This window comes from Nycticebus coucang, chromosome 4 (genome assembly GCF_027406575.1).
Source record: "Nycticebus coucang isolate mNycCou1 chromosome 4, mNycCou1.pri, whole genome shotgun sequence".
Classification (NCBI taxonomy): domain Eukaryota; kingdom Metazoa; phylum Chordata; class Mammalia; order Primates; family Lorisidae; genus Nycticebus; species Nycticebus coucang.
Window position 1 is genome coordinate 76781775 of NC_069783.1, and position 16811 is coordinate 76798585.

Sequence of the window (16811 nt, forward strand, 5' to 3'; positions counted from 1 at the left end):
TCAAATGTTTCCCCTCTACTCTATTCTAGAATTTGTAGGGTTTCACATCTTAAGTTTAAATCTTTTATCCAGTGAGAATCAATCTCTGTGAATGGTGAAAGGCGGGATGGGGGTGTGGGGGGGTGGGGCTGGGGTGTCCAGTTTCAGTCTCCAGAGATCACCAGCCAGTTCACCCAGCACAGTTTGTTAAATGGGGGGCCTTTGAGGAATGAGAACAATGCTCATACTATTAAGAGATGAGTATCACCGTGATGGATGTGATACTTAGTTCAATGTAGCATTTCACTTTGCCTATGACATTGTAGATTCATGTGGTATAAAGCGGTGCGTTGAACCCCATGAATAACATCAGTTTACGAAATTATGATTTAATAAAAAATAATGATAATAATTAAAAAACCGAAAAGAAACCTTTCAACACTCTCAAGACCTGGGAGGTTTCCAAAGCTGGCCCCTTTAATGAATTAATTTCCTCCCAGGGTGGGTTTCCTTGGGAAATCTCATCAATAGGGGGCGTGCCTACGGTGTATTGTATGGACCTAATCTAGTCGAGGTGGGTGGAGCTGACAGGAAGGGGGCAGTCCAGAGGCCTCAGGTTCAGCATAAATAGAGGGCAGAGTTCCTGTGGAGGCCACTCTGACAGCAGATCCCAGGCCAGAAGGCTGGCGACTGGAAGGAAGAGTCCGGTGCCTTCCCTGCTACCTGCAGCATCTCGGCCACCCGGGGACCACCCTCAAGATCAGATCTCAATCTTCAGTGAGGAAACACACTCCTTTCCGTGGCGCTCCTGATCGGAAATTTGTGGGGTTTCTGAGGGGCAAAGGAGATTACCGCCAGGCAGAGCACCCCCTCTGCGAAGACGGCTGAACTGTTAGAATCCATCCCGTCCTCCACCGGAGACGCACCCAGAAGACTGACCAGCCTGGACGCGGGTCGAATAGCCATCTGCAGCTTCCTGACCCGGCTGCGGTGAACCTCAGCGCAGTGGAGCTCTGTCACCTCAGTGTTCCTGGAGCCAAGACCTGCCGCTCACCGGGAGGGTCATTTCCTTGACCTCTTCTTCCAACTCCACGCTCAAAGCTCTGGGAATTGCAGGTAGAGTACTTGTCAGTAGACTTGGGTTTCTTCCCACCTTTTCCGTACTCCATCTTTTGAATTATTTCCTGACCCTCTTGTTCTCTCACTAGGCTGACATGGCTGGAAGGAACCACCCGGCTCCCACGGAGGTCACGTACAAGAACATGAGGTTTCTCATCACGCACAGCCCGACCAGCGCGACCTTAAACACATTCACAAAGGAACTTCAGAGGTACGGAGTCACCACGGTGGTAAGACTGTGCCAAGCGACCTACGACGCCGCTCTGGTGGCCAAAGAAGGCATCCGCTTTCTCGACTGGCCCTTCGATGATGGTGCACCGCCGTCTCCGCAGATCGTGGACGACTGGCTGAGTTTTGTGAAGATCAAGTTTCGAGAGGAGCCCGGCGGCTGTGTGGCCGTCCACTGCGCCGCGGGCCTGGGCAGAGCGCCGGTGCTGGTGGCCCTGGCCTTAATGGAGGGAGGAATGAAGTATGAAGACGCGGTGCAGCTCATCAGGCAGAAGCGGCGCGGAGCCTTCAACAGCAAGCAGCTCTCCTACCTGGAGAAGTATCGTCCTAAGAGGAGGCTGCTGCGTGTCAGACGCGCCAGGGGCCACGGGGACAGCTGCTGCCTTCAGTGAAGCGGGGTCGCCTGACGCTGTGGCCTTGGAAGCAAAACTTGACACAGGTCCAGCACTCGTCGTATTTCTCAGGGAAGGTGTGGCCTTGGTGAGAAAGTCCCAGGTCTCCACCGGACGACTGCAAGGAACTTGACCAGGAGGTGAGCTGGGCGGGACCGCACCCTCTGCCTGTGAGTTACATCCCACCTTTCTGTACTCTTAGCCATGGACTTGTGCTGTTCAGCATTTCGATCTAGTAAGTGCAGAACAGCAGTGTCTTAACACAGTCACTAAGGAAATGCGGTGCCAGCTATGTTAACCAGTTTGATGAAAACATTTCAAATGGTACATAAAATCGGCACATTGTACCCCATGTTTGCATTAATGTTCACAGCTGTGATTCAGTAAAAATAAATAAATAAATAAACAAAAATGAAATACAGAAATAACGTGTGCTCAGTCATTTATACCCATTGGCCTTTCCAGAAACCATGCCCTGTTGAGTTATGTCTCCTTTCAACCTATTCCCCCGCCAGAATCTTTTCACTACAGAAGACGTTTGAAGATCGGGTGCCCAAACACCCAGCACAGTACTTGTATGATTTTAGGATTGTGCAGAACTACAATCCCAGGCATTGTGAACACTCAAGGCCTTCTGTGGTTTCTCCAGTTATCTCAGTCTCCTGAAGAGAGGCCGACGTGGTTATTTACTGGCTCCGTTTGATATCTGAACTTGGTCTTCTCTCCTGGCTGGCTGGTTCAGTCTGATACTGGTGTTTCAGGTACTTGGTCTCCGTGATTAGAAGAATGAATCCACGGACCACAGGATCAGTGGTCAGACGGGTTTATTCACAGAAAGGAAACTTACGACTTACAAGAAAACCGAAGCTCCTGGCAGAGGGAACCCAGGAGGGGATAAGCTCTCCTGCTCCCTCTTCATGGTCTGTCTTGGGGCTCTCTGGGGTGGGGTCCGGTGGGTGACATATAGTCACAGGGAGTTGTTTCAGTCACAACCAGTGGGAGAATCAGCGGCAAGGTGCGGGTACTCTCAGGCCCTGGAAACTCACAGGAGGAGAAACCAAGGCGCCATCCATGAAATCGACCAGCTGGAATTGCAGGGTGAGGAGACAGCAGGGCCCCAGTGTCCCCAGACAGATGTCTCTGGCCCTTCCAGCAAGCTGGTTCCTCCTGCTGCCCGGCATCAACACCGCCAGGGCTGATGTGGCAGGTCGGGGCACCACCGGTCCTGCATCAACTTCATGTTTATGTTTCCTGCATTTACACCAGTGGACTCAGGTCTGCTAACCCTTTTTGTTTGTTCCTTTTGGTTTTTGTTTGTTTGTTTGCTCGTTTTATTTCGTTTTTACCAAGTCCTAGAGTGACTGTTTAATGTCTTTCTGTGAATCTCAGTTTGTGATGTTATGTAAACCCTCCATATTGGAAACCCACATTGTATGATAGCAAGTGTCTGGAATGTCTTGGGACCAAAAAGGACCCGCAGTTAATTTACTGCCTGACCTTCAGATGGGACTTAAGAGGGAGGGCCTAGAAAAAGAATTGGGGTGGGGAAACCACTCAATAGTCTCAAAATGTGCCTTTTCTTGTACTGACACGTAAAACTATGCTTTGTAATGTAGTAAAATTTGTGCAAGTTAGAGATGCTTTGTTCATAGTAGGTAAAAGAATTCTCGATCAGAAAATTTCTGAAATTCTTGTCATATTCACCCATATTTATCAGAAGATGTTACCAACTTCTTGCTTCAAGTGTGATTTGTTTCCTTCTCTTCCCACCCTCCTGAAAAAGAAGCAGTGGGTTTCTGCCAATGATCCTAGCAGACATCCTTTATCGGCCTTTGAATTGTGTGACTTAATATTTGGATGCCTGCTGACTTGTTTTATTATGTGACTCATAAAGTGGAGAACATTTCTGAAATTCCTGAATTTTTCATCACCTGGGTATATTCCTGGTAGAGGAACTGCAGGATGGCCCGGTAGGTCCGCTTTGAGTTCCTTGAGTGTTCTTTCTCCAGACTTCTTTGCCAGACGGTCCCATCAGCTTGCATTCCCACCAGCAGAGTAGAAGTGTTCCCTTCTTTCTGCATCCCAGGCCAACATCTGCAGTTCGGGGATTTTGTGATGTGGGCTAATCTTCCTGGAGTTAGGTGATATGTCAGAGGGGGTTTGATTTGCATGTCTCTGATGATGAAGGATGATGAACATTTTTTCCCGTGTTCATAGGCCCTGCGCCTGACTTCATCGGAGAAGTTTCTGTTCAAGTCTTTTGCCCACGTAGAAATGGGGTTATGTATTCTTTTCTTACTGATCAGTTTGAATTCTCTGTAGATTCTAGTTACCACACCTCAGTCGGAAGCACAACCTGCAAAAGTCTCCAATTGTGAAGGTCAACTGTTTGCTTTACTTACTGTTCTCTTGGCTGTGCAGAAGCTTCTTAGTTTGATCGGATGGCAGTAAGGTACTTTTGGTGTTGCTTCAATTGCCCGGGTGGGGGCCGGGGTGGGGGTGGGTGGTGGGTGGTGGGCGGGTGTCCTCATCATAAAATATTCCCCCAGGCAAATTTCTTCAAATGTTTCCCCTCTACTCTATTCTAGAATTTGTAGGGTTTCACATCTTAAGTTTAAATCTTTTATCCAGTGAGAATCAATCTCTGTGAATTGTGAAAGGCGGGATGGGGGTGTGGGGGGGTGGGGCTGGGGTGTCCAGTTTCAGTCTCCAGAGGTCACCAGTCAGTTCACCCAGCACAGTTTGTTAAATGGGGGGCCTTTGAGGAATGAGAACAATGCTCATACTATTAAGAGGTGAGTATCACCGTGATGGATGTGATACTTAGTTCAATGTAGCATTTCACTTTGCCTATGACATTGTAGATTCATGTGGTATAAAGCGGTGCGTTGAACCCCATGAATAACATCAGTTTACGAAATTATGATTTAATAAAAAATAGTGATAATAATTAAAAAACCGAAAAGAAACCTTTCAACACTCTCAAGACCTGGGAGGTTTCCAAAGCTGGCCCCTTTAATGAATTAATTTCCTCCCAGGGTGGGTTTCCTTGGGAAATCTCATCAATAGGGGGCGTGCCTAGGGTGTATTGTATGGACCTAATCTAGTCGAGGTGGGTGGAGCTGACAGGAAGGGGGCGGTCCAGAGGCCTCAGGTTCAGCATAAATAGAGGGCAGAGTTCCTGTGGAGGCCACTCTGACAGCAGATCCCAGGCCAGAAGGCTGGCGACTGGAAGGAAGATTCAGGTGCCTTCCCTGCTACCTGCTGCATCTCGGCCACCCGGGGACCACCCTTATGATCAGATCTCAATCTTCAGTGAGGAAACACACTCCTTTCCGTGGCGCTCCTGATCGGAAATTTGTGGGGTTTCTGAGGGGCAAAGGAGATTACCGCCAGGCGGAGCACACCCTCTGCGAAGACAGGTGAACTGTGGGAATCCATCCCCTCCTCCGCCGGAGACGCACCCAGAAGACTGACCAGCCTGGACGCGGGTCGAATCGCCATCTGCAGCTTCCTGACCCGGCTGCGGTGAACCTCAGCGCAGTGGCGCTCTGTCACCTCAGTGTTCCTGGAGCCAAGACCTGCCGCTCACCGGGAGGGTCATTTCCTTGACCACTTCTTCCAACTCCACGCTCAAAGCTCTGGGAATTGCAGGTAGAGTACTTGTCAGTAGACTTGGGTTTCTTCCCACCTTTTCCGTACATCTTTTTGAATTATTTCCTGACCCTCTTGTTCTCTCACTAGGCTAACATGGCTGGAAGGAACCACCGGGCTCCCACGGAGGTCACGTACAAGAACATGAGGTTTCTCATCACGCACAGCCCGACCAGCGCGACCTTAAACACATTCACAAAGGAACTTCAGAGGTACGGAGTCACCACGGTGGTTAAGACTGTGCAAGGCGACCTACGACGCCGCTCTGGTGGCCAAAGAAGGCATCTGCTTTCTCGACTGGCCCTTCGATGATGGTGCACCACCGTCTCCTCAGATTGTGGACGACTGGCTGAGTTTTGTGAAGATCAAGTTTCGAGAGGACCCCGGCGGCTGTGTGGCCGTCCACTGCGCCGCGGGCCTGGGCAGAGCGCCGGTGCTGGTGGCCCTGGCCTTGATGGAGGGAGGAATGAAGTATGAAGACGCGGTGCAGCTCATCAGGCAGAAGCGGCGCGGAGCCTTCAACAGCAAGCAGCTCTCCTACCTGGAGAAGTATCGTCCTAAGAGGAGGCTGCTGCGTGTCAGACGCGCCAGGGGCCACGGGGACAGCTGCTGCCTTCAGTGAAGCGGGGTCGCCTGACGCTGTGGCCTTGGAAGCAAAACTTGACACAGGTCCGGCACTCGTAGTATTTCTCAGGCAAGGTGTGGCCTTGGTGAGAAAGTCCCACGACTGCAAGGAAGTTGACCAGGAGGTGAGCTGGGCGGGACCGCACCCTCTGCCTGTGAGTTACATCCCACCTTTCTGGACACTTAGCCAAGGACTCTTGCTGTTCAGCATTTCGATCTAGTAAGTGCAGAACAGCAGTGTCTTAACACAGTCACTAAGGAAATGCGGTGCCAGCTATGTTAACCAGTTTGATGAAAACATTTCAAATGGTACATAAAATCGGCACACTGTTACCCCATGGTTGCATTAATGTTCACAGCTGTGATTCAGTAAAAATAAATAAATAAATAAATAAATAAATAAATAAATGAAATACAGAAATAACGTGTGCTCAGTCATTTATACCCATTGGCCTTTACAGAAACCATGCCCTGTTGAGTGATGTCTAGTTTAAATCTATTCCCCCACCAGAATCCTCTCATAGTTTAAGACCCAGCACGAGTCCTTCTATGTTATTAGTATTGTATGGGACTATAATCTCAGGCATTCTGAGCATTCAAGGCTTCATGTGGTTTCTCCAATTATCTCAGACTTCGGAAGAGGATCCGACGTGGTTATTTACTGACTCACTTCGTATTTATGTTTCCTGCATTTATACTAGTGGATTCAGGTCTGCTAACCATTGATTTTTTTTTTTTTTCATTTTGTCTTTGTGTCCCTGTTTTGTTTTGTTTTTTTGCTTTGTTTTTAGAAAGTCACAGTCACTGTTTAATATCTTTCTGCAAATCTCATTTTGTGATGTCATGTAAATCCTGCATTGTACAAAAGCACATGTCTTTAATGTCTTGAGACAATAAAAGGCTCGTAGTACATTTACTGTGACCCTGAGATGCAACTTAACAGGGAGGGCCTAGAAAAGAATGGGGAGGGATCACTAAATCTTAGCAAAATGTGCCTTTTCTTTTACATAACATGTAAAACTATTCTTTGTAATGTACATTTTTTAAAAGTAGAGATGCTTTGTTTATGATAGCTAAAACAATTCTTGATCAGAAAATTTCTGTCATTCTATTAATTTTACCCATATTTATCAGAAGTTGTTTACCAATTTAATTTTGTTTCAACTGTGATTATTTTCCTTCTCTTCCCAACCTCCTGAAAAAGAAGCAGTGGGTTTCTGCCAATGAAATGAGAAAACATCTAATATTTTAATTGCCTTTGAACTGAATAACTTAATATTTGGATGCTTGGTAACTTGTTTTATTGCATAACTAATGAAATGGTGATGTATGTTAATGTTAGTTAAAAAAAATTATTTTATGCTGCCACAACCTGTCTTCATCCACTTGTGGTCCCAAACATCAACTATACATGTCTTTCTAGACGTCATTATAATTAGGGCAAGAAAATGCTAACCTTTTGTGGCTAAAACTGATGGACCTTCACTTATAGCTTTTATGGTCCCTGGTCTTTTCCCCAAGCCTGGCCTATGATAATTTCTACGGTGGACTTCATACTTTCTCTTTTTCCTTTTTTGAATATTCTCTATTTTGTGAGGACATTTTTATTCAAAATCTAGTTCCACACAGCATTTATTATGCCAGAAATAATATAATTCAATATTGTGAAAGGCTGTGTAGTTCTATTTCATAAGTCAGTACAATCTTAAGCAATCAATGAAAGTTATTCCCACCTATAAAGTAGAATCCTGAGCTCTATTCTTCTCCTCTGTTGCATCCAACTTTCTGCTTACCAAGAATAGGTCAAAAATAAGCAAGTGGGTTTTTCAGTTACATCTTACGCCCTCCCACTAATCTTAGCAAACAAATTGTTCTATAACCATAGATGATAAAAATTTGTAAAATTACCCATGAGGCAAAAATTACACTTTTATTCTCATGACCTGTACAACTTTGGATGCTACATATTTGCATTATGCCCCATACCAGAGGCATCCCATTTTTAGTCTTAGTCATTTACTACCTATTACCTGCTTGAAGCCTAAGTTTGAAAATAGCTATGGGATTATACTTATTTAGGAATCTTAGTGATTTAATGTACATAAGTCAACATTCACACAAAAAACATTCTTCCTGAACAAATGATTAATGCTTATACCTTATAACTGGTGATATAAGCAAGGCGTGTGATGGTAAGTGACATACTCTGCTCCCTTTAATCTTTCAGGTTGAGATCAAAATAGCCCACTAAGATCAAATAGCCCATTAGTCCACCAGGTCTTCCGAACTACTCACACACCTATTGCTCTTAATCCTGCTTTCATGTGTATTGATTTTGCTGAAATGATCTCTTTCTCCTGTTTATTGTAAAGTTACCCAATATTCCATTTTTATCAACTCAAGAAGTCCTCTATTTCCACTATAATATGCAGTAAACTCCATATTCCTTGAAATATTCCTGAACTATTGATATAATGATTCTTGAAATTACTGATTTATATACACATTTTATGATACATATATAGTAAATATCATGATGTATATGACATACTTATTTATTGTGCCCTGATTTTATTTTTTTAATTTCATATTCCCTCATTGCAAGTGAAGATTGTATTTTTCATTTATCCAAGATTACTTATTCTTCCTGCTGCAAAGCTAACAGTATAAAAAGATGATCATTTCATTGACTGAACAATAGATCGATTTTCTTAAAGTCACAATACAAACAGAATTCAACTTCCTGGGGTGATTTTCAATCACTTTGTAAAAACTGAAACATTAAATTATATTTAATAGTACACATTTTCTCATTAAAAAATAAGCATTTTGCAACAAATCTCCTAAGAAATGCTTTTTGAATAATAGACAATTGTAACTTGCTTATCTAACTATTTTGTTTGGCTTTGGTATTGTTGGAGTGGGGATTTCTTTCATACAACAATGCCATTAGGCAGATAAATTGAGTCTGTATAAATTCATAAATCTTTATTTCATCATTTACAGAGACTGTACTTTGCAATTTGAAAAACTGACTATGACTTTAGGACCCAAGAAAGAAAAGAAAGCAAATAGTTTTAGTATAAAATTGGTATATTTAAGCAACTCTATCAAATTTCCCCTCCTTCTCAACTTAGTGTACATCAGTGAATTTTATTCCAAACTTCCCTTAGTGTAGAATTAAATGTACTCATTGTCATTCTAAGCCTGGCTAAGATTCTATTCTATTTCAAATGGGAACATGGCTTATTTATAATTTTGCTACAGATGAAACTGTAGTTGTCTCTGTGATATTTTTAATATAGAAGTTATACAGTTCATATAAAGTTACAATTTTCAATACTGTTTATAAATGCATTGAGGCTTATTTAGAAAAAATTAAAAATATAAATAGTACAATCCATGTTATATACAAATGACAAATATGTGTGGGTGCTTGTGTTTGTGCACGTGTCTATAGTTTTATCTACATGTTAATATATTTAAATATCTAAATATATCTCAGTATATAATATACACATACAATTATATAAAAGGTGACAAAAGTTTGCTAAAAAGGTTTTGGTGATAATTATTTCTATGGTGAATGCAAATTAAGATATTTATATTCTACTAAATGTATTTCTATATTTTAAGATATTTTACAAGAATATGTGAATGCATTGCAAACTGCATCTATCTAGTATAAACTAAATGGAGTTTTTACTTAAGTTTAGACAAGTACTTGTATGTTTCTACTTCTGTGTTTTCATTACTTTTATAAATTATGTATAAACCAGCTGAAATATGAAATACTTTATAATTATTTTGATAAAGATTTAAGGTTTTTAATTATCACTTAATCATTAACCTGCAATTACAAAATTATTGTATCATTGAATAATATCTGTTTGTTACCAATTTTAACTGCCATATTTATCAAAAATTAAGAAATTTGAGTCTACCCCTGGACTGTTAACATAATTTAGTTCATTAATGAATGAATCTGTTTCACTCATCTTATTCTTGTAGATATGGTAACATTATTGGCTATTTTAATACTTCTTAGAGTTGAAATGAAATACTTTCCAATTATTCCAAGAGTAGCTAAATATTAGCCATTATGTATACAAATGGGCTGACTTCACCCTGTTTTTTCTAGGTATTCCAGCTTCAACTTGTCTAATAGTGTCCATTCACTGTTTATAGAGCCACCAGAGAAACCTATTGCTGTTACTACTGTGATAAAAATGTCTCTGATATAGAAGGGGCACTATTTCTGAATTCCCTTAATACTGTCAACTCTTCTGGTTGCCAGAGCATCAGTGAGAAATAGGCATAAGTGGTGATAACTGCCCTTCTCAAAACCTATATGAGACTTTATCACCTGGATTCTAAGAAGCCTTTCTTTCTCTAGGAGTGTCACAAAGTTTTATTGTAACATTTATGTTGACCTCTAATGAAGATCATTTTATCAAATTTCCATCATGCTATTTGTAAAACAGACTCATAGATTTACTGCTGGTTTCTGGCCCTTTCTCCAGTACTCATTCAACTCAAACAGAGTTTAAGTGCACTATGTGAAAAAGATTTATGTCAATATTCTATTTCCTTCAGGGTTCTCAAGATCTTGTTGCAAACTGAAATTAAATTTTCCCATTTTTTTCATGAAATAAAATCTCCACTAATTGACCAAGAGAAACATTGTGGGAAGGTAGACGTCTGAGTAGTGTAGAAAGAGGTAATACAATATAGACATAGATTCTATTTGGGTCCCATTCCAGCCATTAAAAATGCCTCACTATAACTGGTGTTTTTCTTTGATTTGGAAACATCAAATTCATATAATAAATATGTAAGACTTGTGCATATATATCATATAAGAGCGTAAATATATATGATTTATAGTAGAACTATTCTATTTTAGGGCATAAAATTTTAAAATAATGATACAAAGCAAAAGTACTATGAATTTAAGAAATAGATTATTTAAAAATCATATGTTTTATAATAAATAAAACAAGCATTAAGTAACTGCCTTTGTTCTTAAGATATGAAAAGAAATAGTGAAACATTGAAATGTTTATGTATTTAGAAATCCATAATAATTTACAGGTAAACTATTGTATCAATAGGAAATATCTTAACATTGCTGGATTCATGGTCGAATTTTTTTTTTAAATTAGTGTATATTTGTAAATCACCAATAATAAAAACAAAAATTAAAGTAAAAAGTAGCACGATTGGTAGAATAAAATTTCATTAGCCATCTAAAAAATATATTTTAAAATTTCTAAATTAAAACTACCAAATATTGCTGGGACAAATAATTTTTTAAATGAATGATTTATAAAAGACTCAATATTGTAACATACCAAATTTCCTCAATTGAATATACAGAGTAAATGTAATTCCAATCAAAAAGCCAAGGAAAACAAAAATAAGGAAAAAGCACAATTTTTGAATTCATGATATAGTTTCAGTTCTGAACAATCATATTACATAAGCCTAAATCAGATATCAAGCAAAATTATGAAGTAGGAAAATTCTAAGTATGTGACCTAAAAATAATGCCTTTATTTACTGCTTTCTCTGTGTGTGTGGTGGTGGGGAGGGTTCTTGACTATGGATTTAAGAGATCTAAACTGTATCAGAAAAGGCAGGTGAACTAATCAGTAGTATTTAGATTAGGCATTTCTTTTCTGAGTGTGTTTGTCATTTTCAGAGAATCAAAAAACACTCTCAAGATTATATGGACTGACAGAAAAATTCTTTATAAGAGTTACTCAATTGTAATATTTATCATAATCTTTTATATTTCTGGTGAAAATTTGGTTTTTAGTTTTGTTTTTATTTGCTGGTGTGCATAATTGGATTTGGAGTATTTTGGAGAAACCCTCAATGTGAGTAATAGAACACTAGAGATACTTAAGTGCTGCTGATAAATTGCAGATCAATTTACAAAAAACATAATGAACAAAGGCCATAGTATTTTGAGGAGTCCACAGAGATCATTCTTTACAGTTCTGTTTATGATTTCCAGTATCAAATAGATTACAACCAAAGATGAAAAGATAACTCAGTAATAACCTGGGTATTTTAATATAAGCCTGTGGAATCTTCATATTCTTCTTCATTAAAATGAGAAATACAGGTTATACTGACATGTTTATGGTTAGAAAATCACAATATGTTTGATTTAAATGTGCATCTATGAAGATGAGAGAGGATTTTCTATTGATCATCAGACTCTGGCTTTAGAAATTTGTTAAAAACTAGTTTGGTGATTCTTGTCTTCCTAATGCAATGTAGTTTACATGTCAGATTTTTCATTTCTCTAGCTAAACCTTTGGGACATATTAAGCTATAAAATGTAAATACCAGGTCTCCCTGGTCCCCAGCCATCATCTCCAACTATCAGTACCCATGATACCTCACTCACCTTCCCACACAGCATCACATATTTCTAACTCATCAAGCCAAAAAGATAAATGACAGGTGGGAGTAGGGTGTTCCCATGCACATCTTGGGTATTCAAAGTCTGCCTTGATAATGAGCAAGACTCCTCAACAAAATCCCTAATGAACCTGAGGAAAACCCTGCTGAGGCATGGGAGGAAGATTAGAAGGACTGCCAATTATTTGATAACTGCTTTTATTTTTTCTTTGATTTTCTATGTTTCAGAAACAGTAACAAGGCCTTTTTTGGTCTTGTTCTTTTAATTTCATCTTTGTCCCTTTAAGCCTGTTCATTAAACATTTATTGTGTTGAAATAACCCAGGTGGGCCTAAAAAATTCGAAGAAAAGGATTTTATGTTTTTATTTTTATTTGTTTATTAAATCATAACTGTGTACATTAATGCATTTATGGGGTACAATGTGCTGATTTTACATACAATTTGAATGCTTACATCAAACCGGTTAACATATAGCCTTCACCTCACTTACTTAGTTGTTGTGTTAAGACATTTATACTCTACTCTTAATAGATTTGACATGTACCCTTGCATTATGCACAATAGGTGAGGTCCTCCTGATCGCCCTCCCTCCACCCGGCCTCCTATCCTCATCCTCCTCTTCCTGCCTTCATTCTGGGCTATAGTTGTGTTTTATCATTCGTCTGAAAGTGTGGGTGATTATATATTGGTTTCATAATAGTACTGAGTACATTGGATACTTTTCCTTCCCTTCTTGAGATACTTTACTAAGAAGAATATGTTCCAGCCCCATCCATGTGAACATAAAAGAGGTAAAGTCTCCATCTTTTTAATGACTGCATAATATTCCATGGTGTACATATACCACAATTTGTTAATCCATTCATGGGTTGACGGACACTTAGGCTGCTTCCATCACTTGGCAATTATGAATTGGGCTGCAAATATCTTTGTTGTAAAATGATTTTTGGTCATCTGGATATAAACCTAGTAGAGGAATTGCATGATTGACCCTCAGGTCTATAAGAAAAGGTTTTTAAATTACAAAAGATTCAGAGAAATTCTGCACAAGGTCTTTGTCTCACTCTTAAATAAACTTTTCGTTCATCTTCTAATTAAACAAATGAAGCACAATATTTTTCCTGTGAAAATATTCAGTATCATTGGGCATTACAATTTTATAGTCAAGAGTATCTGAGATATGGGCTCTAAAAAAAATTAATCATTTACTCATGGTCTCAAACATCCAGTTTAGGGCAGCAATGTCGAAGTAAGGGAGAAAAAAAGAGGAAGAAAAACTTGTGTCCAATGATGTTTTAAATCATGAGGCATAACTTTTAATACAATGATCATAGAAGCAATGATAAAATGACTGATGTAGATAAAATTTGGTGATGATATATTCAGGAAATGGTTTCTAATGTGACATGGTTACGTTAAGTTTAAAAAAAACAAAATCACTTCAAACTGGAGAATCACATTTAATCACAAATTGAGTCCCTACAAAAGCAATGAATGAAGAAAAATAAACACTTACTCTGCATAATTGGTAAAATCAAAGTGAACAGAATGAATTTTTTCTTTTCTTGGTGAAGAATAATTATATGTAGAGCCCTGAAATTGAATAGTTTTAAAATGAATTTACTGACCAACTGATCAGTTAAGTCTACTGAGATTCTCAACCTATGCGTTCTCTTCCTCTTCAATACAGCTGTAAATCACTCTAGGTTGAGAAGTTAGAAAAATCTGAGTTAACAGCTCTGTCAAATCTAGATTTGTGATCACTGGCAAATAATTTAAGGTATTCAAATATAGTTTCTTTATCCATAGGTATATACAGTTAATTCTTAATATATTAAATTTTCTCTGTGTACACACACGTACACATGCATGAAAATCATTCATATTACAGAACACAAAAATAATATATTAAAATTAAGTATACACTGAAGTTCAGTTAACAAAATTGTATTTTTATTGTGATTATTAAAAGGGTTATAATTTAAAATATCAATACCAAAAACAGTTCATGCAAACATGATAATACCATAAATATTTAGGTTTACCATATATCAGTCAGTATGGGTTTCTTTCCAATAACCCTCTGAAATAGGTACTATTATCCTTATACTCTTACATTTCCTGTATAAAAGCACAGAGAAGTTAAATAATTTTTATGAGGATGTGAAGTATGCATTCCACTGGACTTCAGATTTTCAACTATTTTTTATCTTTTCAAGTTGAGATGTAATTTACAAACATCAATATTCAAAAATATGAAGTGTTTAATGAATTTTAACTGTTGTTTTCTCTAGTATAATTAGCACTCAAACTACATTACAGAGCATCTATAACATTTTAGGAAGTACCCTCTTTTGGCTTTTCTGACTTTTTTCAAAGTCGATCTCTATTCCTAGAGAAATAACCACTGTTGCTACTTAGGCTTTCCTATTCTTGAATCTCATATAAATGGAAAGATAGTACTTAATATTTTGCTCAAGATTCTTTCATACAACATAAGATTTTTAAATTCGATGCATACTGTTGCTTATCTAATTGTCCATTTTTTCTTCTTATGAACAAGTATTCCATAGTATAACATATCACAGATTCTTTGTTTTGATGGACATGTGGGTGGTTTCCATTTGGGAAAAACATTTATAAGGAAAACTGCTCTCAACATTCTTGTACTGATCTTTCTGTAAACTTAATGTTTTCCTTTCCCTAACGTAAATAACTTGGAGTAGACTTGCTGAGTGAAAAGGTTGTTAATTTTCAAGAAACTAACAGTTCTATAAAATGGTTATATCATTTTACACTTGCATTAGTAATATGTAACTTATGATTGTCCCACCTCTTCCTCTGCTTTTTGTTTTCACTCTTTTTAATTTTAGCCATTCTTAGGGGTGTGGAGGGGATAGTCTTGAGGTTGTCAGAGACTTAGCTCTTGACCACGGGGCTCTACATCCTAATATATAATTCTCAAAACCATTCTGATTTCAGTGAACATATTCTAAACTACAATAAAATCACAAAGACTTCAGTCAGGTTTACAAGGCACAGTATAATTTCAGTAAACTATTAAGAGAAAGTATTACAGTATTCTCTAGAGAGGAAACAATGAAATGGCAGTTATATAGCAAGAGTGTCTAAGTTCAAGTTGAACTTATCTCCTCCAAACCAAAATAGAAATTTCTTTCATATTGTTTCTGTTCCCCAGAGGATAGCTTAATTGAATGAAGCCCAGATCCTTTTAATTTGACTCCCCAAAGCTTTATTTTCTTTTTTTAGTTGTTTGTCCTCAGAGCTCCTGTCAAAAATCCTGACTGTGAGACTAAAAGAAAAAGATGGAAGAGGCAGTTATCATAGGTAGAGAGAATAACTCTATGAGCTAAATCCTCCAGGGCCCAATTACCAGCTGCACCCTTGAAGGAGTCAGATTCATTTCTGACTTCAGAGTGTCTATTTTCATTTTACTTTCTGTCTAGTCACAAATATCAGGAAAACAAATGTTTTATCATAGCTTGAGTTAAAGTTTTCCTGAAGATGGTGCATTATATGTTAATCCCCTTCATTAACTAAAGATAATTATACTTTTAATTCATTTTTGCTCCAACTTTTATTACTAAAACTCAGAGGTAAAGTCTAAAGTTCTATGCCTTTAAAAATAGTGTAAGAATATATGAACCATCTGACACAGAGGTCACTTTCCAAGAATGAAACAAAAAAGGAAAGAAAAGTTCTGTCTAAATAAACTTTTCTAATAACATGTTTTTTGATCTCCTTAAAATCAGTTCTCATAACAACTTAGAAAGAAAAACTAAAATAATCATTTTTCCCTGAAAAAAATCACTTAAAATTTCTTTTTTTGTAATTTATAAATAGACAATTTTATTATTCATTGAAGATATAAAATGAATGGGCTTTCCTATTTGACTTCTAGACCAAGACTTGTTGATTATAATCTTGTAAATAAATAAATGTTAAATGGAGTGAATGTTTTCTTAAATGGAAATATGGAGGAATCTCCAGGAAAATAGATTAATTTACATATGGTAAAAGAGAAAAAAATTTAGCACATAATGTAATATCTAGCAATGAATTTTAGTAAATGTAACAACTATGGAAATAACACTGAAGGTACTAAATTACAAATACAAATCAAAATGGTAAAGTTATGAATAGAGAATGATTATATTAAATATGTGATACACCTGAAATAAATGAGCAAATCTCAGTAATAATTTGATATTACATATTCAACTTAACCCTTATGCATTATATTTCAAGACAATTTGGTACATGCTTAAGCATCATACTGTCTATGTAAAAATTATTCTATCAATCAAATAATACTTACAGATATTATCATTTGTTTGAAAGAAATAGTAGATTAAAT

General features: G+C 38.1%; 1 protein-coding gene and 1 pseudogene across 1 annotated transcript; both read left to right on the plus strand.

The window, feature by feature from the left end:
- The first annotated feature begins 1193 nt into the window (after positions 1–1193).
- On the plus strand, positions 1194–1718 carry LOC128584148 (protein tyrosine phosphatase type IVA 1-like). Its single transcript, XM_053589053.1, has one exon. It carries the CDS (start codon positions 1194–1196, stop codon positions 1716–1718), a length of 525 nt encoding a protein of 174 aa, XP_053445028.1.
- A 3777-nt stretch (positions 1719–5495) lies between these two features.
- LOC128584140 (protein tyrosine phosphatase type IVA 1-like) lies at positions 5496–5994 on the plus strand (annotated as a pseudogene).
- The last annotated feature ends 10817 nt before the right edge of the window (positions 5995–16811 follow it).

Excerpts from the sequence above, each read along its gene's own strand:
- LOC128584148 (XM_053589053.1), top strand. The coding sequence starts at position 1,194 with ATGGCTGGAAGGAACCACCCGGCTCCCACGGAGGTCACGTACAAGAAC.